This window comes from Cyphellophora attinorum (assembly GCF_001299255.1).
Source record: "Cyphellophora attinorum strain CBS 131958 chromosome Unknown Contig10, whole genome shotgun sequence".
Classification (NCBI taxonomy): domain Eukaryota; kingdom Fungi; phylum Ascomycota; class Eurotiomycetes; order Chaetothyriales; family Cyphellophoraceae; genus Cyphellophora; species Cyphellophora attinorum.
The window spans coordinates 210,987-234,194 of NW_017253238.1; the positions used below are offsets into that span (position 1 = coordinate 210,987).

The following is a 23,208-nucleotide window of genomic DNA, read 5'->3' on the forward strand; positions in this document are numbered from 1 at the left end:
TGGAAAGCTGTTTGTACAGTGTCACAGGCTGTCCGGTGCCTGGACACGTTTCGCATACGTGTATTGACCCAAAAAGTATCTACACAGGACTGCTACAGGTCAAAGATGTGCCTGACGCTGCCTCTCTGCATTTCTGCGCTGGAATCCCAGGGCCTACGCCATGCTGCCATTCCCTCGCCCCAAATGACTGTATCCAGGATCCCATTGTCGTCCATCGTACACGGTGTTCCTGCTTTCTGGACCGTGGTGCTTTTTGTCTTCACCTCGAGTCCATCATAACAATGTTGCCAACCACTTGCTTCGTCCTCAAACCTCTGTTCGTGACTTTCCTGCAGCACTTGCTTGGAAGTCACAAACTCAGTAATCTTGGCTTTTGTCTTCTAGTCGCCATCATTTAAGTACGTGCTGCCGTCCACGAGTCTAGCCTGCGTTGCCCGGCTTTTCTTCTGTATCAATGTGCTGTGACAGTCAGTAATTCATCGCGGAGCCAAGCAGAAAAGTACTCACCCAGACAACATAGTTGGGCAACCCAACAACTTTGTAGCCTGCCCGTTTCGCCATCTTCGCAAACCCCTCCGTCTCTGCCTGGTTTTCAAAGGCATACGCTGGGAAATTGATGCCCGATCTGTGTACATCTGCCTTGACGAGAATATTCACACCTCCGATGCCGTCCAACTCGATCTCCTCGTCTTTATTGTTCCTCCAGTCGCCCATGCGAGCCATGTATGTCCGTCCCGTGTCGTATTCCTTGTAGCCTTCTGCCAGCACGACATCCTTATCGAGGGAATTGGCGAGGCGGCGGCCCTTATCGGATTCGACCCATGAATTGTAGTCGAACCGGCCTTCGATATCGCGGCCGTTTTCGTAGCGGTGGAACCAGATGTCTGCGCTGTCAGTGATGTTCTTGAGCTTCCGCGGGGAAAACAACTTACTGGGCACTAGGACATCGCGATCATGGGCGACAAAGTCCTCGATAATCTTCTTCGGGCTGTCCACAATATCGACGTCCCTCCAGTAGACCCAAGCGTGCTCGGGCTTCAACGCTGAGTAGAGCAGGTAGTTCCTCGCTCGTCCAATCGCTTTCCTCCGAGGACCTTGTGCGGCGAATCCGTGACGTGACTCGACGTCCATCTCGAACTCTTGCGGGCCAAAATCTTTCTGTATGATGACTGCGCTATGGAACGGAACATTGTCTGTTCTCGACTGTATTCTGTTCAGTTCGGACGCGAGGACCGACTGTGTCTCATCGACCGAATCGCCAACCAGGAATCCGAGATCGATTAGTTCGTGAGGATAAGTGAGTTCGGAGAGGAGATCGAAATATTTGCTAAGATAAGGTGCGGCATCTCGCAGTGGTGTGAGGATTAGGACTCGCTCACGGTTGCTCAGAGCTCGGCTTGTCGACACAATGGGATTGAGGTCGATGCTGTGGATTCCGGAGGTGTTGATGTGATAAGGCTCGTGGGAGTTGAACAGCACTGGTGTTTGTAAGTGTTGATTCCATGCGACCATCTCGTTAGTCGACATCTGGATTGGCGGTTTCGACGGGCCAAAGCAATAGAAACTGTGGTGAAATAGTCAGCCATCTGATCCGTCGATTGACGTGCTCGTCATAGACGTACTTGGACATCTCTTTCGTTGACGTGAATATGCCTCTCCATAATAACACAATCAGACCCGCCAGCGCGAGCGACACCAGGAGCCTCGTTCGTGTGAGAAAGACGAGCACCGCCTTCCATGGTGGAAGTCTTGCTCTGGCAGTCTGCCAATTCACTCCCCCTTTTGGTAGTATCATCTCGTCGTGTTCGGGTGTGGTAGAATATTAGATTATACAATCGAGCACAAAGGCTCCCGTGTATGCGGCCCGATTCACTATCGGGTCGCCAGCGCTGCGAAGAGAATAAGAAACGGAACGAATGGAATGGTCTGAGAAAGACCGAAAGGAGGTTTCGGATGTCGCGGCCACACTGCGCGCTGAGACGTCGCGGCTTAAGAGCTCGGGGTGGGCGGTGAGCTGCAGCTATCGCTGGTCACGATGGAAGAGCCACCGAGGAGTCGATGACGCAGATGGATGTTGATGCTCGCGAAGAAATGCAGAAATGAAGAGAGGACGTTGAATGTCGGGCTTTAGCGAGGCCTGAAGATACGGAGCGCGCTGGAAATTCACACTTTCAACGGTTGAGGAGCTCCAGAGCGGCGAATGAGGTCTCCCAACACAGCTAGGTCTGATGTCAAAAAGGATCAGCTACACGAGATTTCCCCTGTCGCCGTTTTAAGAACCAAAGTCCGTCGGTTCGCGGCTTGCATGTGGGTGTGACTGTGGGGGCACCACGCGGGCGGCCGATCTTCTTTTAAGCAGATCAAGTCATGCTTAGGACTCTTCTTTCAAACTTGCTCTTAGGAACGTACTGATCAAGTGCTCAACACAGTGTGCATGCTTCGAATATAATAGTTTTCAAGTGCTCAGCACTGTATCCGGCTCTCAGAGCTACTATTTTGACACATTTATCGGCTACTAGGTACATCGCACTGATGCCAGTGCCTCCAACCAAATGAAATAGGGGTATCATCGAACAAAATACACTCGACCTTTCTTTCCACCGCCGACCAGCGACATCATATTATCCTCAGCGGCCACACTTTCGGGCTGCTCAGAGATCGACTGATCCTCCTGACGTCCATCTGTAAATCTGTCCATCTCAGCCTCTCCTGTGACCATCTCCAGCGATGCCGCAAAGCCCTCAGAAAGCCACCCCAATCGGACTCCTCAATGGTCCATTGATCTCCCTGATCACCACCATCTCATCCACCTCTTTCACCGGCGACTTGCCAACAACGGCACCATAGTCCAACGGCAAGTCCGGCACACCGCTCACGATTGGCCTCAGCCCCATCGGCACGAGCCCGCTAGCCGTGCTAACACTCTTGATCGTCCCACTCCTGCTCTGCAGGTCAGTGGCCGTCGGCGCCGTAGTCATGCTCTCCATGTCGCTATAGTCGCTCACAACACTCTCAGCATTGCTGACAACAGTCGACACGGTCATTGTCCTTTGGTGAGCTGCTGGCTTAGCAAGCGTCAGGGGCATCGGAGGACCACCTGGCTGAGGCTGTGCGGAAAGCATGTAGAACTGCGATCGTTTCCGACGATGTTCGGCAAAGGATGACGATGTTGTGGTTGCGGATGCAATTGTGCTGATTGAGCCGGAGTGGGAGCGTCCACCGAGCCACTGCGACACACGTCTTTGACTGCTGTAGGAAGCAGCTGTGTGGCATGGGACGGTCTTGAGCTGAGCGCTCGTGGAAGGCTCCGGCGGCGGAGTGGGTGGATCGGTAGGTAATTCGATGGGTTCGGTCTGGTAGTATTCTTGCACCTTTGGGGATGGGGCAGGTTGTTGGTACACGACACTGCTAACATGACTTCGCTTTTCATCGATCTGGGGAAAGTCCGAGACAAGGTCGTTAATCAGACCAGCAGTGCACGGCGGCGTGAACTCTTCCTGCATGGGACTAAGGACCGTCACCGAGTTCTGGGGCTTCAATGCCATGTCGATATGAGGCTCGGTGCCAGGTAGCGTTACCCACGACACTGGATGACTGTGGAGGGCGTCATATGAGGAAGACGGTCTCGAATCTGTGCACGTCGAGACGAGGGTATCTCTGAGTACGCGTGACGCTCGTCGTTCGAACATCGATGCAGCTTTTGCAGGCACCGATATGGAAGGAAGCTCATGACAGACAACTTCCGCTGACCTGGTGCGCAGCAAAGCCCGTGGAGGGAGCTTAATCTCGCCGACCTCCGTGAAGCTGACCGCGTCGAACTCTGGTAGGTCTGACAGCCTGTTATTGGGAAGATATATACTGAGCTCCAACGGCCGGAAAGATCGTCGTCGCACAGGTCGGGAATCTGCAGCTATCACTGCCGGCGTAGGACTGGATATGCTGGGACGCGGCGCGGCTCTCCTCCTAACCGATAAGCTTGCGCGCTCCGACGCCCTGGAAGCCAAGCTCAAGCTCTGATGGAAGAAGCGGGTTGTGACCGATGGAGGAGGCGTCGGGGGCATGTCATCCCAGACTGTGAGTTTCATAGGTGGTACAAGATGAGGTTGTTGGTACACAGTGATGTCAATGCTGCGCTCGATCCCTGCTCTCTTGTCAGTCCTCTGTGCCTTACACGTCGTGAGTGAGTGACCCATACCCGTGCGCGGTCGTGCTTGGCTGCTATCCTGTACATCCTTGCGCGGCGACAGGCATTCAAGCATGCTGAAGCTGTGGCACGTAGGAGCCAGCGAGCCCCGACGCCGGGGAAAGCTGTCCATCACATCAACTCATGCGTGGTCCGAGGTCCTGTTGGCTGGCGCTGAGGTCTGGTAGTCACTGATCAGTGCGAATAGTATTAACAAGATATCTGCTTCAAGCAAGGCAAGGTTTGTGGAAAGGTAAAGCAATGACTTGGGTAAGTTGTGAATTGAGTTGGCACGAGCATGCAAGAAAAACGCCACGAGGACCGATCACAGAGACATGGCGAGACCTGAAACGAGAGCCATAGCCTCACAGACCGTAGTGCGTGCGTCAAGGTCTGCCATCTCTGCTCGTGAGCCTGTTTGATGTTCATAACAAAGCGCTTGCAACTTGAGGCATCGTCCGCGAACAACAGGCGGTCAGACAGGTTGATTGGTCTTCGATTGCGCCGAAGAGGGCACTGGGGCGGTCAGAACTCTCGGGCTCTCCACACAGCCGTTGGCAGAGGCTCTTCGGCGGTATAGCAGATGATTCGATGTAGTTGAATGAAGAACCTCGCGTGCAATCAGAACGGGTAAATGGGCGTCTACAGTCTGTCCAATCATTCGCGGGACTTGTCATTTGCCTGAACATTGGCATGGATCGCTCATCCGGCTTTCATCTCCTTGCAGAACATGAAACATGAAAACATATGTACTGGCCGTCCTCAATGGTGCCATGTGGCAGAGACTGCCCGATCGTGCAAGTTTCAGGAGTGATTCTTCAGGTTGGGTTCGTATTATCCATTAAGCTATTCCACTGCCTGCTCCCGCCCGTTCATGCAAGGGCCCGTCCTGATTGTGATGCTTGCTTCCAATGCTCCACGCTCCACGCGAGTCTGGGTCAGGCCCGCTCCTCAGGGATTGACCTCCCTTGATGGAAGCCAAATTTTGTGGCAATCCCCCCATGGCTTGTGCAGCTCCAGTGATACAATCTCAAAATCTCTGCATGATGATCTCCCGACCATGCTCATCGAAGTAACGCTGGCCCGGTTGCTCTGCTACTCGATAACGAGGCTGATCAATCGGTGCGTACACCGGCTCTCTACCCACAGGTCTGACGCTGGCAGCGCGCATTACAGGCTCTCGTGGCGCATCCTCATACTGAGGCATCGGTCGTACACTTCCCATTCGGACAGGCTCCCGGAAGCCACTGCGGTCATCGAGATAGACCGTTCTAGCTGGTGCACGTTCTGGCATGACACTGGCGCTCCTCGCTACCGGCTGTGCGTATGCCTCGTGGGAGACAGGTGCCATTGACTGTCGCGGAATTTCCTGACGATAAATCGGTGGTGGGGGAGGGAGAGGAGGAGGCTGCATATCCGCCTGAACGTATCGGCTCTGTTGAGGCGCTTCCACGAAGGTTGATGCAGCACGAGGAGATCGATAAGCGGCATAGTCAGCCTGGACTTCTGGTCTGACAGAGCCAGCTCGTGCCACAGGTGCAGGACGTTGTTCGACGATTTCTCGAAACCTACGCCCGTACTGATCTACACGATGCGCTCCACTTGTTGTGGTGGCGGCATGGGCTCATATCGTATTTGTTCTTCTGGATAGGCTTCGCGATACATTGGTGCTGGCGTGCGTGAGACTCTAACCTCCTGAATGATTTGTCGATCGTATGGGTCGTCTAGAGGTTGGCGATGGATGACGGGACTACTTTCTCGGTAAGACGCAACGCGAGGCCGTGAGCTCGGTCCGAAGGTATCATGATCATCTCCCATTTCTGCTCGGACGTTGTGCATGCTGGCGACTCTTCGTAGATCCTGGGTGTCGCGCATGGGTCTCATGGCTTGTCTGGAGACCACTCTTGGTTCGCTCAGAGGCATCTCTGGCTCTGCGTATCGCGCCACTCTTGGTGACGAAAATTGCTGTTCGACCGGAGCATAGCGAACGTCTCGAGGAGTCTCATCAATCACAATAGGCCGATCAGGATTGGATGCTGGTAGACGTCCCGATCCGAGAGGTTGTACTTCGTGGAATGGTGGCGGCGAGACATTCTCCTCCTTCACGCCTGGGGAGCCGTTGCGTCGACGCATCCGATCGCGTTTGTCAAGCTTGCGCTTCTTTCGAGGGTTGACGTAATCTGGACTGCGGTCTCTTCGAGCTTGGGTGTTCTGTTGAGAGGGAGGTTGTTTAGCAAGCGCGAGGGGAGATATGCGTGACGGCTGCGGTGCCACTGGGGAGATGATATGGTTTCTTACAATTCGAACGTTGCCGTTGTCCACTTCCGAGTACCGCCGCAGCTGGCGACTGCGTGGATCGTACACATTCGTTACCGTCGCAGACACGTCTTGCATTGTTGAGTCTCCCTCGACTGCTTCTGGGGGTGAGTATTCACCTTCCTCCTCTTCGTCTTCGGGATCTAGGGCGGGCGAATATGCGGGCGAGTCGCGTCGTGCAAGGCGAGGAGAGTATTCGTCGTCGGCATCGGCGTCGAGAGGCGCACCCATGACAGCGCTTTGAATACGTGCCTTTGCGGCAGTGTCAGTTACTCGAGCGCCGTCTGCGCCAGGAGACGGGCTAGGAGCTCCGCGCTCAGGAGTTGAATCAGGCGCTCTGCTAGAGTAGAAGGAGTTCTCATCAAAAGAATCACTTGCTTCGCCATCGTCCTTCGTCGAATCTGCCCCTGACACACCAGTAGCCTTGACTAGGATGGAGTGAACATCGAAGTCTGCTTTCGCTTCTGCGGGAGCCGGTCTCTTACGTGCATCCAGCCGCTTGTGCTCGAATTGCTCCTTCAGAGCCTTTTCGAGTCTCTGCCTCTGAAGTCCCGTCTCGGCACGTACAAGGTCATCTGACTTCGTGAGGAGGACAGGGTTAATTCCGGAAGGTGTAATAGCTGGCATAGCAGGCGATTTCTGAGCATCACGTTGTGATGTCTGTGGCACAGCAAGTTGTGGTACAGAAGGAGTGGCTAGCATTGGCTGTGTGGTGAGTTGAGGGAGAAGAGGAACATCTTGAGCAAGGTGCGCAGGCACATTCAATCGAGGATGAACTCCTCGCAATACCTCATCGCGCAGCTTGAGAATCTTGCGATACTCGGCAACGTCGTTGGAAGTTGGATTCATCGCAGGCGCGATGCCATTGGTAAAGGGAGCTACCGTTGCCATGATTCCGTGACGCGAAAAAGTAGCGTCGGAATCTTACGATGTATCAAGTCCACCGCAAAGCGGATGTCGACTGACTGACGGCACGTCACGCCTTCAAGGCCTCCTTGAAGCGTGACATGTAGGCGATGTGATTTTGGTGAGGGACGTGAAGCAATGAAGGTAAAAGGAGAAGGCAGGAACTTCGAAGGTTCATCGTGCTCAGCGAGGCTGCATCTTAGCCTCGTAGACCGGCGACTCGAAAAATAGAAACACCCTCCATGACACCGTGACTTTGGCAGTAGCGTAGTGACTTGGCTTGCCCAGTAGACGTTTCTTTTGTTTGTAGTCCAACGTGCATTCCTAAGCATACTAATTTGCGTCGGAACGGCAGTGCTCGTCGTTTGCGCGAACGGACTCAAAAGACAGGAAACGAGCATATAAACGTGAACATTACATTGATATTCAGTCAGTCCAACTATTCATTGTAGTAGACTAGAACCGGGCAATTTCGTCAACAACTGTCACTACCGAACAGACCCCAAGTGATCATGGGATCAATACCACCCCGAGACGACCGTCCGGTCTTCTTCTTCGATATAGACAACTGCCTATACGCAAAGTCCACGAAAGTACACGACCACATGGCCCGCTTGATCAACGAATTCACAATCAAACACCTCAGTCTCTCGCCCGAAGACGGATACGCACTCCACCGAAAGTACTACAAGGACTACGGCCTAGCAATCGAAGGTCTATCACGACACCACAAGATCGACCCACTAGTCTTCAACCGCGAGGTGGACGACGCATTACCCCTAGACGATCTGCTAAAGCCAGATCCAGAGGTCCGAAAAGTCCTCGAGAGCTTCGACAAGACGAAAGTGAAAATGTGGCTATTCACCAACGCGCACATCACCCATGGCCAACGGGTAGTCAGACTTCTCGGTGTGGAGGATCTGTTCGAGGGTATCACCTACTGCGACTATGCTCAGAAACCACTCGTGCCGAAGCCTTTGCCTGCCATGTTTGAGAAGGCGGAGAAGGAAGCGAGCACGAAAGATTACGACAACATTTACTTTGTAGACGACTCATGGCTGAATTGCCGAGACGCGTACAAGCGAGGGTGGAAAAACACCGTGCATCTTGTTGAGCCACAGGTTCCGGATCCGGAGGAGAAGGCTTGTGAGCATCAAATCAGCCGGTTAGGACAGTTGCTGGAGCTCTTCCCGCAACTGATCAAGGCGAGGTCATGACAGAAGAGATTTCCACGAATAGATGGTGCTCATCGGCGAGTATGTGTTGATGTATGGCAGAAGAGTATAGACGATGTACAAAATGACGGATCGATGATTTTGGACCCACTTACCAGCAGTCCAGGAAAGTCTTAATATTGGTGAGACATGCTCAGGTATTGACGCTCAAATGAGGCGGCATCTCGCGTCCAGGGATGCTGTACAGTCGAGAGCCAGCCGTCAGCATCTTTTGCAGCCCCAGCAAGCCTCCGGTCATGCTTTGTCGACGCCTTGCAGATGGCCGAGTCGATTCTCACCACCGAAGTGGTGACAGCGATACCGTGTCAATCGCTTCTCGTCAGATGTACCTTTGAACATTTACCCAACGCTATCGCCCCACCAGGTAGCAGTGGATGCTATCATAGCATGACAAGTGGGTAAGGTCCGAAGACAATCATGTTTCCCAATGAATAAGAAGAAGTCGGGTGGCAAGGCAGATACTTATACCTCTTGATAGTCCGGGCAAAGCCGCCGAGATCACTCTTGTGACTTCGCGAGAAGATGTTCACTGTTTGTTGCATGATTCGGGATCCGTTGCTACCCGTGATCATTCACGCGCCATCAGCATTCACTCTTGTAGTTTAGTGAACATCATATTTGTTTCAGCCTTGACTATTCTCTATGCCAGATATACCAGAACACCATCGCTAGCCAATAAAGGCTGTCTACTCTACCACACAGACTTTCAAGATTCCATTCTCTTCACTGTCCGCCGTCTGCCCTCCCAATCGAACGCACAGAACCCCCACACATCCCTATACCTCCTGCTAAACACTTTCCTCACCGCAAACCCCAACCCCATGGGCAACGGCGGAAACTTACACAACTCCCCATCCATAACCATCTCCTTGTCCACATTTCCCAACACAAAAGCCGGCGCCTCCCACACACTCCCGCCCTTCGACCCCTCCTCCTCTGCCTCCGCCCACACTTTCTCCAGACCCTTCACGTCCTCCACGCGCCAAAGGTCAAGCAGCGTCGGGATCTCCTCGTGCAAGTGCTGCACCAGGTCTCCAGCGAACCGCTCAAGCATGTTGCAGAGCGTCATGCCGCAGTACTCCTCCGGCTTAGTCTTCGAGACATAGGCCTCAAAGAGATGCAGACCGGGCAGGAACGCATCGTGGCCATCGACGTTGACGCCCATGGCGCCGGGCTCGTTGAGGAGCTGTTCGAAGACTGGGAACAAGATCGTGTCTTCGATCTCGTGGTGGTGGTTGAGAATGGAGCAGAAGACGCGGCAGAAGTGTAAGAATGGACCAGCAGAAGCGGCGGTGGGCTCGACGACGAGGCAGTGGTTGTAGATGCTGTTGAGGGCGCGGATGAAGAGGTTGTGGATCTCGGCCATGTGTCGCGCGGCGAGGAAGCAGGTGTGCGAGCGTGGGATGTGTGCTGGGATTGATGATGGGTTTGTGGTTGTGATGAGTGGGTAGTGCTCGTCCATGTAGGTTGGCGTTGTGATGATCGGCGAGAGCACGAACTTGGTCGATGGGGTGACTGGAGGCTGGCTTGGTGCTGAGGTATGTGATGAGACGTCGGAGGCCGCGCGGGTTGAGATCTGCGAGCGGACCGAAGAGTTTGAGGAAGAGTTGGCGCGGGACATGATGCGTTCGCGTTGTGGTGTGTCGACGTAGAGCAGATGAGCGTAGTAGCGAGTGTTCGATTTGGGCGAGGACACGGCGTCGAGGTTCTGTGTTGTGAGCTTCAGTGCTGGTCGAGTAGATGATGCTGAGCAGCTAGATGAGGTGGAGGAACTGCGTGAGCAAGTAGCCATAGATAGTGCTTGGTTAGAACTGGAGGTCACCGACTTGTGTTGCTCTGGAGAAATATAGAGACAGATCAAGAAGGGATCAGCACATCTTTAAAACATCACCACCTGCCTGTACCTGCGCAAAGACGAGTTCGGGCCATGCCAGAAATGTACGGCTGCTACTTTCATGTTGCAGTGGCATGATCAAGAAGTGCAGGGTTGTCACAGACGTTCAGCCACGGTTAGTCCTTTTGCGGCCATTCGAAAACATTTGTGGGAGTCAGGGACAGGCTGTCTCGTGTTCACCTGGTATGGAAGCCTCCCACGTGGAAGGCACGGTTCTTCCATGAGATGAGGGACCAATGACTGTGACCAATGATGATACAACGTTCTGTGTCGACCGACCGATTCGAAACTCTTTCGTAGCCTTAAAACGTCCTACTAGTTAGTAATCGCTAAATGGCAACGCGCTAGTTTTTTTGACAAGCGATGAGGCGTTCGGAGCTGCCGTCCTTTTGCTTGTTTGTTGGCCTCCGACGAACACTGCCAGCCTTGTGAGGCTACAGGTCGACAGAATCAAGGGAGATCAAGACGAAGCTCTGACAGCGACAACCCGCGTTTGTCTTACTCGACGGGTCCGTCAGCTCGCTCCGCGAAAAGTGTGTCATGCGATGTTGAGCTCCCCTTCTCAGGGAGTGCTCTTGACAGTCAGGGAACGCAAGTAAATATGCCGTCTCGTAACGCAAACCTGTCAATATACAGGATCTCGTGTTGCTGATGAAGGCTGTCCCTTGCAGTGTGCGAGCATTCCAGAAACATGGAAGCGAAAGATTGCCTCGTGTTTCCATCAGCCACAGTAGGAACGCCAAGCAATATGCACGAACCGACTGAGCTAGGCGATAAGCGGCAAGTTTATGAGGCAAGCGATTGCACGCTCGCCCAAGAATAGCCATTGAGATCCGGCGATACTTGTAATCTTCCGGCTCTCCGCAACTGGTACCATCGACAGATCAGTCTTGCACAAGCGCATGACACACATGGAATAGAACTGAGGTAGTCATACATTGTATTGAATGAGGCACGTCCTACGGCCACTTTATTGTGGTATGGACCTTTTGCGCATGGGTCAAATCATCCTTCAAGTTCCCTGACCCGTGCTTCCCAAGCTTCAACATTCCTCAACTTCGCCTCGAGCTCATCCTTCTCATCCTCAAGCTCAATGCGCCGCTCAGCATCAAGATCACCGAAGAAGTACCCGCCCTGACCGTCGAACTGCAGGATTTTGGTATGATACTTCCACAGACTGCGCCGATGGCTGACGGTCATCAATGTTGTGCCTAAACTTTTGGCGGTCTCATACATCTTGCGCTCCATCTCCAGCGTGACCGAGCTTGTGCATTCGTCAAGTATGGCGTATCTGGGCTTATGGTAAAACAGACGTGCCATGGCGATGCGTTGCTGAAGTCCACCAGAGAAGACGTCCCGCCACTCTTCCACACTGTCCCATCCGTTCGGTCGCTGGACGACAGAGTCGATCTCGAGGATCTTCAGGATGTCGAGCAGTTCGGCGTCTGACTTGCTCTTTGAACGGAATTCGTACAGTGAGTCAGGGTAGATGATCTGGTCTCTCAGTGTCCCTCGAGATAGGTATGGTCTTTGTGGTATATAAAAGATGTCGTCGAAACTTGGCTTCCTGACGCTGCCACCATACACTGGCCACAAACCACCCAATATGCGGAATAGTGATGATTTGCCGCAGCCATTGGGCCCAACGATGAGCAAGTGCTCTTGAGGCGCAATCCGAAACGAAAGACTTTTGACCAGAACATCTCCGTTCGGAGAGACGATGGGCACCCCCGAGAACTCAATGTCTTTCGCCTCCTCGATCTGTCCGCGTCCTTTCAAAACCGCAGCGTTTTCGTCTGTGCTGGCAGAGCTTACAAGCTTCTTTTCGAAGTGGCCGGCTGTCACATCATCCATAACGTCCAGTAGACCAGCCACTCTCGAAGTATATCCAGCCAATTCGGTGATCTCCTTATAGCTGAACATGATCCGGCCAAATGCATCGGAACTGGACAGCAGTATTCTCCTGTTAGTGACGAAGGACTCTGTGTGATCGGTGGCGGCCCGGATGGCATCTTGACCAGGTACTTTGAAGAAGACTGGCACGGCGCAGAGGCCAAGACCGAGCGCACCCCAGAAGTACTTGATGACAAAGTCCTCCATGAATCCATGGTAGAAGCGCCGCCGTAATATGCGGTTTACGTGCTTGATCAATGTGAAGTAGCCCTTGTCCAGTCCGTCCTTCTCGGCCTCGTGGCCGCCATACAGGGCGATCTCTTCGCTATAGTCGATCAACCTAGTATGCTGAAATCGAAATTCTCCTTCTAGCCGGGCTTCATCTGCGACGTACTTGCCGAACGGTGGGGTCAGTGCTCTCATGACGTTTGCTGACACTTGCACCAGTAGCGCCATGGTGAAAAGACCCTCGCCTCCGACTGACCTGGACAGGGAGTAATTGTATATGATCATATCAAGTGTTGGTTTGGCCAAGTTGGAGTAGAGCTCTGCAAGCGAGTTGCTGAATCGAGAGATGTCAACGGTTATGAGCTGATCAGCATTCTTGATCCGATCGTCGAGTGCCGAAAGTGTGTAGAAGGTCATGTTGTTGAGGTATTTGTGGTGCACGTAGTTCGTTAATCTCGTCCGGTAACTCAGTGCTAGCTTTGTCTGGTGATATTGCAGCATTGAGTTGGTGAACGTAGCTGGCACCGCGACAAGCATCCACCAGACCAGGCCCACCGCGAACTCTCGCCCACGACCTTTCACCAAGGCACCGACCACCTTGCCATCGAGCTCAGCGACGTATAGCGAGAGGAGTGTCCGCAGGACCAGAAAAACGCTGTGACTCAGGATCAAGCGCAACTCCTTGCTCTTGATACCGGGTATCACAATCTTGAGCAGTCTGAAAAGGTTGCGGAAGAACTCTCTGTTGATCTCGACTCGTTTGCTCTTCTGTTGTTCTTTGCCCGCCTCTCCTAGGGTAGCTGACTGCTGTGCACGTATCTCGATCTGCCGCCGCATCGCGGCCTTCTGTTCGGAGATCGCATTGTGTATGCGGTGTATCAGGGCGATGACCAGGGTGATATATACTGTCCTCGAGATCTTCGTTCTGTGCTTGAGATACAGCGTTGTGAACTCGGAGATCAGTTGTCTGATCGACCGGCGGGGAGGGAGCAGCTTCGATTGCGCCGCCATGATGTATGACCGTCAGTCGTTGAGAGCAGAGGCTGCTCTCGAATACATCATCAGTGACAAGAGAAGTTGTCTCACGGGATGGAATGCATCGATAGAGCAGCGCCGCTGCGATCAAATGCCGCTGCGAATCTGGGGTTACGAGCCTCGGAGTGAAGTCATGCGCTCCAGCACGGGGGCGATCCAGGCTCTTGATGGCATGTGCTTGCGGGTATATTTTCCGTCTTCGGGGGCTTTCCGAGACACCGGATGACAAGACGTCTGCACAATATACCACGCTGGAAGACAAAATCTGACGTCCCAATATTTAAGTCGCCTACCTAAGCTGTCAACATGTGTCGCGACACGGTCGTTAATCGGCGACACTTGGCGCGGAGTAGAGTAGAAGACCGCAAAGGTACGTGCAAAGGCGAGGGACGGATTACTCGAGCAGATCTGTGCGAGTATATGTGCAGCATGTATCTTAGTTCATCACTTGTGAAGTTTTGAAGCAAAGTCTTTTCTACTTGTTCGCGTGCCATACTACAGCAATAAGTGACCAGACCCGAACATGGTACGTATATCGCTTCAGCCATTTCGGACCGACCTGCTATTCTCTCTAAGCCCACGGCTTCGAACTAGACGAGCTCACTCCATCTACTCCCACCTCTTGCGCCAATCTCTCCCATGGTAAAGGCCCGAGCCCCAATAGGACCCTCACTTTCCAAGATGTAGCCCTTCTCGCACCTCGAGAAACTTACACGCTCCTGCTGCACTTCGTAGAAGTCGTCATATTGCCTGTTCAGTGCATCATGCAGATCCTTGACGTCTCCCGCAGGGTGCAGCACGCCCCAGGCTGCGTACACTCCTTCGCTTTGCAGGTCTTCAGAACAAGAACGAGCGAGTCAAGCCGTGACAGAAGGTGCGCCAATTTGGTGCTCTTGGAAGTACCCTGTAATAGTTGCTGATCGAACCTGAAAGTCTCGGAATGGTTGCGATTGTACAAGTTGTGCATCTGGTACGGGTCGGTCTGCAACGTGTCAGAAGCTGAAATTTGGGTTCGTAATGCACTCACTATCATGTCGTAGAGCTCATGCTCGCCACTACACCACACGCTATAGTACAGATTGTAGTCCTTTCCGATCACACGTAATGCTTTGTATGTGTTGTTCCAGTAAACAGTCTTGTCGTAGTCTCCTTCGGTCAAGGCAAAGCCCCAGTACTCAACATTGACATGCTCGTGTCGGTCACTGATAGCATCGGAGAGCCCTTCCTGTGAGAGTGGAATTGCGACACCGTCAAAGTCGGAGCGCAATTGTCCTCCAACTAACGACAAGAACGTAGGCGCGAGATCGGTGTGAGAGGTGACAATGTCACTGATATAGCCCTTCGGCACACCTGGACCTCTTACGATCAGTGGCACGTTGATATCTTCCTCGTAGCCGCATTCTTTCCCAGGCTGGAGGCGATGTTGTCCGATGTGGTAGCCATTGTCGCTGGAATAGAACACATATGTGTTGTCTAGAATGCCTGCACCCGCCAGATGTGAGAAGACGCCGTCCACAATCTCATCAACAGCATGTAGTGCTCGCAGTCTGTTGCGGTAGAATTCGTCATTAGCGTCCACATTGGTCTGGTTCTGGCGCTCAAGCTTTGCAACCCATGACACGCCGCTCACCTCGTCTGGATTGAAGTTTGATGTTCGTGGCACTCGAGCATCTGGGAATAGATGTTTGTGCCTCTCCGCTGGGATCGGTGGACTGGTCTCAATAGTATGTGCAGACACATTATTATCGAACCACTCTCCATGAAATTGGACGTTGCTGTGGGGTGCATTTGGTGCAATCGTCAGAAAGAATGGTGTCTTGCTGTCAATAGCGGCATCCAGAAACCCCAAGGCCTTCTTTGCGAGGACATCGGTCGAGTACTCTCCCTCATGACTGACAGGAGGCTCTCGATTGCGCTGGAAGCTCGCATTGAGATACTCGTAGGTATGTGGATCCAGCAAGAAGTCGGAGCCGTTGAGGCCTGATGGGAATGGAGAGTCGTAGTTGCTCAGGGTGTGCGAGTTGAACAACTTGCCGGTATAGTAAGTGCTGTATCCTGCTTGCTGCAACCACAATGGTAACCAAGCCTCGTTGAAGCCCTGGCTGACGAATTTGGGGTAGCCACCTGCACTAGTCAGTCGTTGACGTTTGGGGCAAGGGCTCAATCACCATATGGAGGGTTCACATCTGTAACATTCGTGTTATGCGCTGCCCTTCCGGTCCATAGACTGACGCGTGATGGGCAGCATAGAGCGATCGTGCAATAGTGCCGCTGGAATGTTGTGCCTTGCGCGACAAGGTGATTTTGTAGATGCGGCATGTACGACAGCGAGTTCATTTGCATGTCTTGGTCATCTGACAGTATGAAGACAATGTTCGGCCGTTCGCCGGGAGCTGCAATAGACAGGGGTTGCTGCACATCGTGTATCTTACCAGAGACTCCGACAGCCAGGCACAACAGCTGAAAGAGAAGACTTAACATCTTCCAGTCTCGACCTCAAGTCTGAGCAAATACTAAGTCATGCAAAGCAGCGAGACCAAAGACCAACACTCTTGACCCTCAAATGAAGCATGAGCCCGACAGCATGGAAGCGAAGATCTGTCCGGCAAACCTTTGAGGGCAAGCATGCGATTGCGTGATCTTTGCTCATCCACGTAAGGCCAATCCGCGTATCGGCAGAATCCCAACTGCGATAAGCGTCTAGCATAGGAGCTAGACGACAGAGCTTTCAAAGTGTAGACACAGACAAGTGACGCTCTGACTCACATCGTCGACGTGCCGGGACTTCGTCGTCAAGCAAGAGATGGTAGGTGTAGATGAGAGGACGAGGTTGTTGCTGGCCCAAGGGGCCGCGAATGACGACACCGAAGCGGTTCTGCCAAGACCGACATCCCCTGACTCAGAGTCTTCTTCGACCACCGATGCATTACGGCAAAACCACTTCGCCTCTCTCCGTCGCCATTCCTCCGCAGGCCTACAAGCAGAGGATCATCAGCATGGATCCGCGACGAGGCACTGGAAAGACCAGGACGAGGAGTCCTCTGAAGACTCGGGGTCGTCAAAACCGTCCACATTCTCGATTTGGGCGACAGTGCCTATCCTTTTGCTGGGCGTCTTCGTCGCCAACGCCGATGGATCGCTTGTGATCGCTTCGTCGCAGCACATCGCTTCAGAGTTCGAACAGCTTTCCCAGGCTTCCTGGCTGGTTACGAGCTATGTCTTGGCACAATGCGCCGCTCAGCCACTGTACGGCAAGTTGAGTGATATCTATGGCAGGAAAGCTAATCTGGTCACCGCTTATGTCTTCTTCGCCCTTGGGCTTTTCCTCTGTGGTATTGGAAGTGCATACTGGCATGTTATTGCAGGTCGTGTCGTTTCTGGCGTAGGCGGCGCTGGGATGACGGCCCTGGTGTCAATAATCATCGCAGATCTGGTGCCTGTTCGAAATGTCGCGGCCTGGAGATCTTTCGTCAATGTCGCCGCCACAGTCGGCAGAGCTCTTGGTGGACCTGTGGGAGGCTGGTTAACAGACACTATCGGCTGGAGGTGGTCGTTCTTCGGACAGTGTCCATTGACCCTCGTCGGTTTACTCCTGATATTATGGAAGCTACCAAAAACTGGCATCTCCCAAGAAGAACCGGGCGAGCAGGCTGACTTTTACCACAAGCTGCGACGTGTCGACTTTGCAGGCGCAATTTCTCTAGCAGCCACCATAAGCTCATTCCTTCTGACGCTGGACTTCGTTGCAAATGAGCTCGAGTGGTACTTCATCCTCGCACCGGGCCTTTCTTTCTTCGTCTTCGCCGTCGCATTCTACGCCATCGAAAGCCGATGGGCGAAAGAGCCTGTTCTGCCCCTCGGATTGATCACGAGACGCGACGCCATCACACCGTATCTGATCGGAGGCTTCCAAATCGCCGCGCAATTTGGGGCCTTCTATGCTACGCCGATATATTTTCAGATTGCTGCCGCCAGCACAGTCTCCCAAGCCGGGCTTCGTCTCGTTCCAGCTGTCGTCGGCAACGCCACTGGAGGCATACTCTCTGGCTGGCTCATTTCTAAGACAGGTCGTTACAAGCTTCTGACTCTGCTCGCCAGCATCGCCGCGTCTATTGGATACCTGCTGATGCTGATACGCTGGCGAGGTGTCACAAATTGGGGCGAGAGCATGTATATTTTCCTGGGAGGCTTTGGCAGCGGCATCATCCAGTCGACGACCTTTATCCACCTTGCGGCCAGCCTACCGCAGAGTGACATCGCCATTGCAGGCACCACGCTGTACCTGGCCCAAAATCTGTTTCTGCTGGTCGGTATACAGAGTGCCACGACAATACTCCATGCTAGAGTGCGAAATTTGCTCGAGAGCTCGCTGCAGGATGGGCCGAAGAAAGAATATGTAAGCAGCTGTGTTATTCAAGAGGGTGCAACTGACAAAGCTACAGATCATCGATCACTCAATATCTAGTATCAGCTATATCCTTAGGCTTCCTGAACGTGTCAAGTCGATAGTGGTCGGAGCATACATCAGTGGACTCAATGCGACCTATGGTCAGTATCGGCTGTGCTTCATTTTTACTCACACTAACGCTGCGAAAGGGTTATCACTAGCTTGCGCAATCGCAGGTCTAGTCATAGGACTGACACTGATTGAACGCCGCCTCTGAGTACGAGATCGAGTCCGGAGAAAAAGACACATAGACATGTATTGCATTGGAAACACCAACATCTAACCCAACCTCAGCCTAGGTCCCGCTGTTCATCTGTGCTGCGCATCAACGCGCAGTCAGTCTCGTCTCCTTCATGTGCCTCAATAGCAGCATCTGACACATGTATGTGGGGAGGTATTTGGCTAGTACCTGATCCCCATCTTACCCCAGAGATTGAAGCAAGTGTCGTCTGCGGAGAACTTACCTTCGTCTCTGTTGGAGACACAGTGCGGATTGCATGGCTTGCTTGGCAGGCAGGTCCTAGGGTTTTCACCGGTTCGTTGCATCTGGGCGGCGCACTAGACGTGGCTGATTCAATCGTATGGGCGGAAGTCGGCTCCTTGCCCATAGCAGTACTGCGAAAGGACTGACATGCACCAAGCGCCATCCACATGCAGGTCTAGGGGTCTGCTCATGTTGCTCCAACGCCCAGACTGTACAAAAAGAACATATAAATTCGCCAAATGGAGCCTCAATCGCCGCTAGAGACCATACTGTTTCAACTAACCTGTGTCCGAGCAACATGGCGACTCCAGTGGACGAAGGGTTGAAGGTCGAATCAGTGTCGCATGTCGAGGTCCAAGATGTCGAGCCTCAGACCGATATCGAACAGAAGGGAGAGTCTTCCATCGATCCTCGCGTGCTCAGGAAGCTGGGGCGGAAGGTCGACTTCCGTATCATACCAATTTTGTCGCTGGTGTACAGTCTTTCAATGTGAGGCACTCATAGTCATATTTGGTTTCCTCGAAGCTAAAACCACGTCAGTATAGATCGAATCAATATAGGGCATGCGAAAGTCGGTGCGTGCTCCCTTCACTCTGATACAGGGCATTGACCCATCTCCTGGCAATGTCGCTCCACATTTGAGTGACTGACACAGCGATATAGTCGGTATGGAGAAGGACCTGAGCATGCTGGGCAATCCATCGGCTTACTCGATTTGCCTCTTGGTCTTCTTTCCGGCATATATGCTGTCAGTCAACCATGAACACCCCCAGTCCTCATACTGACATGACAGCGCCGAGCTCCCTGGTAACATGGCTCTCGTCAAGTTTGGCGTGGCAAAGACCCTCGCTTTCCTTATGTTTGGCTTCGGCATCAGCACTCTTGCGCAAGGACATACTCAGTCCTGGCCAGTCCTGGCATTTTGCCGGGTCCTCGTCGGAATCTTCGAAGCCTCTACGTTCCCCGCGGCAGTGGTGCTGATCTCGGCATGGTATGTCAGGTATCAAGCTCACCAGAAGCTGGCTTTGATGTACAGCGTTGGCTTGATCGCTTCCAGTTTTGCTGGCGTTCTAGCTTATGGTCTGGGCAAAATGGAAGGCATCGGCGGCTTACGTGGTTGGCGATGGATCTTCACGGTACACCTTCTTCCCCACCAAATCGCAGGACAATCACTTACAAAATGTCAGATGGAGGGACTTGTCACAGTCCTCTGTGCCGTGCCAACTTTGCTCTTCACCGTTGACTTTCCAGACAGGGCTCGATTCTTGACGGAGCAAGAACGGACGCTGCGGATGCAGCAGCTCAAAGCTGACAAGGGCGACGTCGAGACCGAGCAGATCAGCTGGAAGAACTTGAAGGACCTCAAAGGTGCGCGACAATTTGCCTCGCTGGGCGAATTTGCTGACAGAAATAGACTGGAGAATGTGGCTGGTCACATTCATGTACTTCTGTAATGTTTGCATGGTCTACGGGATGGGTTTCTTCGTGCCTTCGATTCTGGGTGAGCAGCGCCCTCCCCGGAGCGACTCTTCAAGAACTGACCAAATCACAGTGGGGCTGGGATACAGTGGACTGGACGCAACCTTGCACAGCGCACCTCCCTACCTTGTGGCCTGCGGCTTCCTCTGGATCACTTCCTTCTTGGCCGATCATATCCATCGCAGACTTCCAATCATCATAGTGCAGGCATCGATCGGTATCACTGGCCTTGCGCTGATGAGCCAGATTCAGCTAGGTCCACAAGCTCGGTACGCTGGGATGTGCCTGGCAGTTGCTGCGTGCCAGTCGAACAACTCCGCCATCATCATATTTGGCCAGAACAATACCGTCGGGTCTGCAAAGACGAATCTTGCCGCCGTCTTGAATATTGCCGGTGGCACCATTGGAGGCATCGTCGGTAGCACGGTGTACATGGGTAAGGAAGCCCCGTCGTACACGACCGGCCTTTCCATCACTATGGCACTACAAGCTTGCCTTCTATTGTCCTGTGCAGCCGTCTGGCTGGTGAATGCTCGGGGTAACCGGCAGGCGGACAGAGGCGAGGTCGTCTTGAATGGGGTCCAGGGCTGGAGATGGACGCTATGAATGCGCTAGAGCTTGGAGTGCACGTCCTTGGCTGCATATGGGATGTCATGGCAATGTCAAGGGTCTCAAGCTTCCAAAGTTTCTTCAGCAGCAGATCATCTGAGCAGTTGGGGCAAGGGCTCTTGGTGCGAGACGTCAAGAAATGGGGATGTCGGTATCTGTGGGAGTCTTCTATTCATTCATATTACGGAGCTGCGCAGGCGTCTGTATGATCTTCCATCCGAGTCATCTGGCCCATATATCTCGCCCAGCGGGTCGGTGTGTACTACACTACAGCTGTAGTCGGCCAAAAGGAGCTCGATGAGTTTCGAAGGAGCCAGTCCGGTATTTGTCGTTGCACGGTAAAGAGAGGTTGGCACTGAAGTCGAGGTAAGGTTGCTCGACTAGCGAGCCACGACGCTGCTGAGTCAGCCCCTTTCCACCTCAATTCAAGTTCTACGCGACTCAATTTTCACTCCTGCTAAACGCGTCGTTCCAGCCGCTGCGATCGGGGGGTCCAAGGAAGATGGACAGTGATTGTTGTCCCTGTTGGCAGGCTCGGACAGCCTTCAAATGCTCTTCTCGGAGGCATCGATCCCGAAGTTGGGGACTACAAGCATTCCCCATCCGTACCCCAGCTCCCCACATGTTGGCAATGTGGGCTTCGAGATGGTCCCACACTCGACGGCAGGTGCCTCCCGAAGAGTTACTGTCTCACAGGTAGTCAAATTCAAGGTCGTCGACATGCGTTGCTCAGCATCGACGAGGTACCAGAGCCACAATGATCTTCACATCGCCATTCAGCGTCGACCTCCCCAACCAAGACATCCTTACATTCCTGTTTGAGTCAAACCGATTCCAAGACTCGAATCCTGTCTGGCTTGACGCTGCTCACCCAGAGATCTCCATCACCAAGGGCAAAGCCCGTGAGCTCACACAGCGCATTGGCTGGAGCCTGCGTGACCGTGGAATTGGGCGCGATGATGTGGTCGTTCACTTTGTGGAGAATCAAGTCATGATTGCACCAACAGCGTTTGGGATCCTTTGTGCAGAGGCTGTATGTGCGACGTGTGCACCGACGGCGACAGCCTTTGAGGTCGCCAGACAGGTCAACCTTTCTAGTCCCAAGATTCTCATCTGCTCGCCGCAGACCAGGCCTGTGGCGGAAGCTGCACTCAGACAGTGCACTCTTGAGCAGTCGCCAGAGCTTCTGGTTATGGACTCCCCGAAATTGGACATCAGACAAGCAAACACAGGGCACTCAATCCTCACAGATGCCACGCTGCAATGGCCATGCATCACCGACCCCGCCATCCTCCAAACCCGCACAGCATGCCTCATCTACTCCTCCGGAACCACCGGCCTCCCCAAAGGGGTCCGCCTCAGCCACGCCAACTTCATTGCCAACATCCAACAGATCATGTACCACTTCGACCCTCGCTACCACCTCATCAGATCCGAGAACCGCTTCCCAGCCATGGCTGGCGTCCTCCCCAACTCCAACGCCGCAGGCGTCATCCTCCACACAATGCTACCCCTCCGTATCGGCTGGCAGATCTACCAGATTCCCAAGTACGACTTACCTTTGATGATGTCCACGTCCGCACATACCAACTCTCAATCCTCTTCCTCGCTCCTGCAATCTGGCAGCGCATTGTGAACGACTACACGCCTCAAGACGTAGCCTCCGTCCGCTTCGGGATGTCTGGCGGCTCATTGCTGTCCAACGATCTCCGCTCCGCTGTCAGCAACATGTTTCCTCCAGGAATAAATCTCATCACGAATTGGGGCATGACCGAAGCGACCTGCGAAGCCACCCAGTTTCCCTTGCACGAGATCGACACTGAGGCGAGTGTTGGCAGGCTGATGCCCAATATGTCGGCGAAAGTCATCGATACCACGGGCGGGGAATTGGGAAAGAATGAGATGGGCGAGCTGTGCATCAAGGGGCCGAATGTTAGTAGGGGCTACTTCAACAACCCAACGGCGACGGCCGATGCGTTCACGCCGGATGGGTTCTTCAAGACAGGGGATATTGCCATTGTAGGGGATGACGAGAAGGTCTTCATCAAGGGGCGGTACAAGGAGTTGATCAAATATAAATCGAATCAGGTGCCGCCTGTTGAGCTCGAGTCAGTCATCCTTACAGTGCCGGGCGTGCAGGATGTTGGGGTCATTGGGGTGCCGCAGGGCGATGGAAATGAGCTTCCTCGTGCGTATGTGGTGCGAGATTCGAGTAATGAGACGTGCACCGCGGAAGCTATTGAGGGCAAGATCAAATCCACGCTGGCGAATCACAAATGGCTAAGAGGTGGTGTGCGATGGGTTGATGAGATTCCGAGAAACACCATAGGAAAGATCGATAGGAAGATCATCAAGACGTGGTGTGAGGGTGAGGCTCCGATCTTGAAGGCAAATCTGTAGCGTCGGGAACGGCAGAGAGGTCCACGGATGCCAACTTGGGGAGGGTCGGGAAGGGAAGGGGTTGCCCGAACAAGATGCCATAGCTTCGCTTGCGGAAGT

At 53.4% G+C, this 23,208-nt stretch overlaps 11 protein-coding genes across 11 annotated transcripts; 5 read left to right on the forward strand and 6 right to left on the reverse strand.

The window, feature by feature from the left end:
- Window positions 1–2,741: 2,741 nt before the first annotated feature.
- On the reverse strand, window positions 2,742–3,545 carry AB675_7914 (uncharacterized protein; the record flags this gene model as incomplete). The annotated part of the gene is made up of 1 exon (XM_018148319.1): window positions 2,742–3,545. One exon carries the CDS (start codon window positions 3,543–3,545, stop codon window positions 2,742–2,744), a length of 804 nt encoding a protein of 267 aa, XP_018001194.1.
- Window positions 3,546–5,213: 1,668 nt separating this feature from the next.
- Window positions 5,214–5,534, reverse strand: AB675_7915 (uncharacterized protein; the record flags this gene model as incomplete). Its single annotated transcript, XM_018148320.1, has 1 exon — window positions 5,214–5,534. One exon carries the CDS (start codon window positions 5,532–5,534, stop codon window positions 5,214–5,216), a length of 321 nt encoding a protein of 106 aa, XP_018001044.1.
- A 233-nt stretch (window positions 5,535–5,767) lies between these two features.
- Window positions 5,768–7,390, reverse strand: AB675_7916 (uncharacterized protein; the record flags this gene model as incomplete). The annotated part of the gene is made up of 1 exon (XM_018148321.1): window positions 5,768–7,390. The coding sequence occupies one exon, from the start codon at window positions 7,388–7,390 to the stop codon at window positions 5,768–5,770; it is 1,623 nt and encodes a 540-aa protein (XP_018001096.1).
- Window positions 7,391–7,917: 527 nt separating this feature from the next.
- Window positions 7,918–8,622, forward strand: AB675_7917 (Suppressor of disruption of TFIIS; the record flags this gene model as incomplete). The annotated part of the gene is made up of 1 exon (XM_018148322.1): window positions 7,918–8,622. The coding sequence occupies one exon, from the start codon at window positions 7,918–7,920 to the stop codon at window positions 8,620–8,622; it is 705 nt and encodes a 234-aa protein (XP_018000948.1).
- Window positions 8,623–9,346: 724 nt separating this feature from the next.
- AB675_7918 (uncharacterized protein) lies at window positions 9,347–10,432 on the reverse strand (the record flags this gene model as incomplete). Its single annotated transcript, XM_018148323.1, has 1 exon — window positions 9,347–10,432. The coding sequence occupies one exon, from the start codon at window positions 10,430–10,432 to the stop codon at window positions 9,347–9,349; it is 1,086 nt and encodes a 361-aa protein (XP_018000998.1).
- A 1,107-nt stretch (window positions 10,433–11,539) lies between these two features.
- On the reverse strand, window positions 11,540–13,666 carry AB675_7919 (ATP-binding cassette sub-family D member 2; the record flags this gene model as incomplete). Its single annotated transcript, XM_018148324.1, has 1 exon — window positions 11,540–13,666. The coding sequence occupies one exon, from the start codon at window positions 13,664–13,666 to the stop codon at window positions 11,540–11,542; it is 2,127 nt and encodes a 708-aa protein (XP_018001238.1).
- Window positions 13,667–14,444: 778 nt separating this feature from the next.
- AB675_7920 (Arylsulfatase) lies at window positions 14,445–16,009 on the reverse strand (the record flags this gene model as incomplete). The annotated part of the gene is made up of 3 exons (XM_018148326.1): window positions 14,445–14,672; window positions 14,718–15,814; window positions 15,859–16,009. 3 exons carry the CDS (start codon window positions 16,007–16,009, stop codon window positions 14,445–14,447), a joined length of 1,476 nt encoding a protein of 491 aa, XP_018001104.1.
- Window positions 16,010–16,493: 484 nt separating this feature from the next.
- Window positions 16,494–18,354, forward strand: AB675_7921 (Vacuolar membrane amino acid uptake transporter fnx2; the record flags this gene model as incomplete). The annotated part of the gene is made up of 3 exons (XM_018148327.1): window positions 16,494–18,086; window positions 18,133–18,238; window positions 18,287–18,354. The coding sequence occupies 3 exons, from the start codon at window positions 16,494–16,496 to the stop codon at window positions 18,352–18,354; spliced, it is 1,767 nt and encodes a 588-aa protein (XP_018001254.1).
- Window positions 18,355–18,919: 565 nt separating this feature from the next.
- On the forward strand, window positions 18,920–20,706 carry AB675_7922 (putative transporter; the record flags this gene model as incomplete). Its single annotated transcript, XM_018148328.1, has 7 exons — window positions 18,920–19,110; window positions 19,162–19,196; window positions 19,285–19,369; window positions 19,415–19,757; window positions 19,809–19,989; window positions 20,036–20,122; window positions 20,174–20,706. The coding sequence occupies 7 exons, from the start codon at window positions 18,920–18,922 to the stop codon at window positions 20,704–20,706; spliced, it is 1,455 nt and encodes a 484-aa protein (XP_018001002.1).
- Window positions 20,707–21,466: 760 nt separating this feature from the next.
- AB675_7923 (putative acyl-coenzyme A synthetase) lies at window positions 21,467–22,345 on the forward strand (the record flags this gene model as incomplete). The annotated part of the gene is made up of 1 exon (XM_018148329.1): window positions 21,467–22,345. One exon carries the CDS (start codon window positions 21,467–21,469, stop codon window positions 22,343–22,345), a length of 879 nt encoding a protein of 292 aa, XP_018001155.1.
- Window positions 22,346–22,386: 41 nt separating this feature from the next.
- On the forward strand, window positions 22,387–23,109 carry AB675_7924 (putative acyl-coenzyme A synthetase; the record flags this gene model as incomplete). The annotated part of the gene is made up of 1 exon (XM_018148330.1): window positions 22,387–23,109. The coding sequence occupies one exon, from the start codon at window positions 22,387–22,389 to the stop codon at window positions 23,107–23,109; it is 723 nt and encodes a 240-aa protein (XP_018001292.1).
- Window positions 23,110–23,208: the final 99 nt, after the last annotated feature.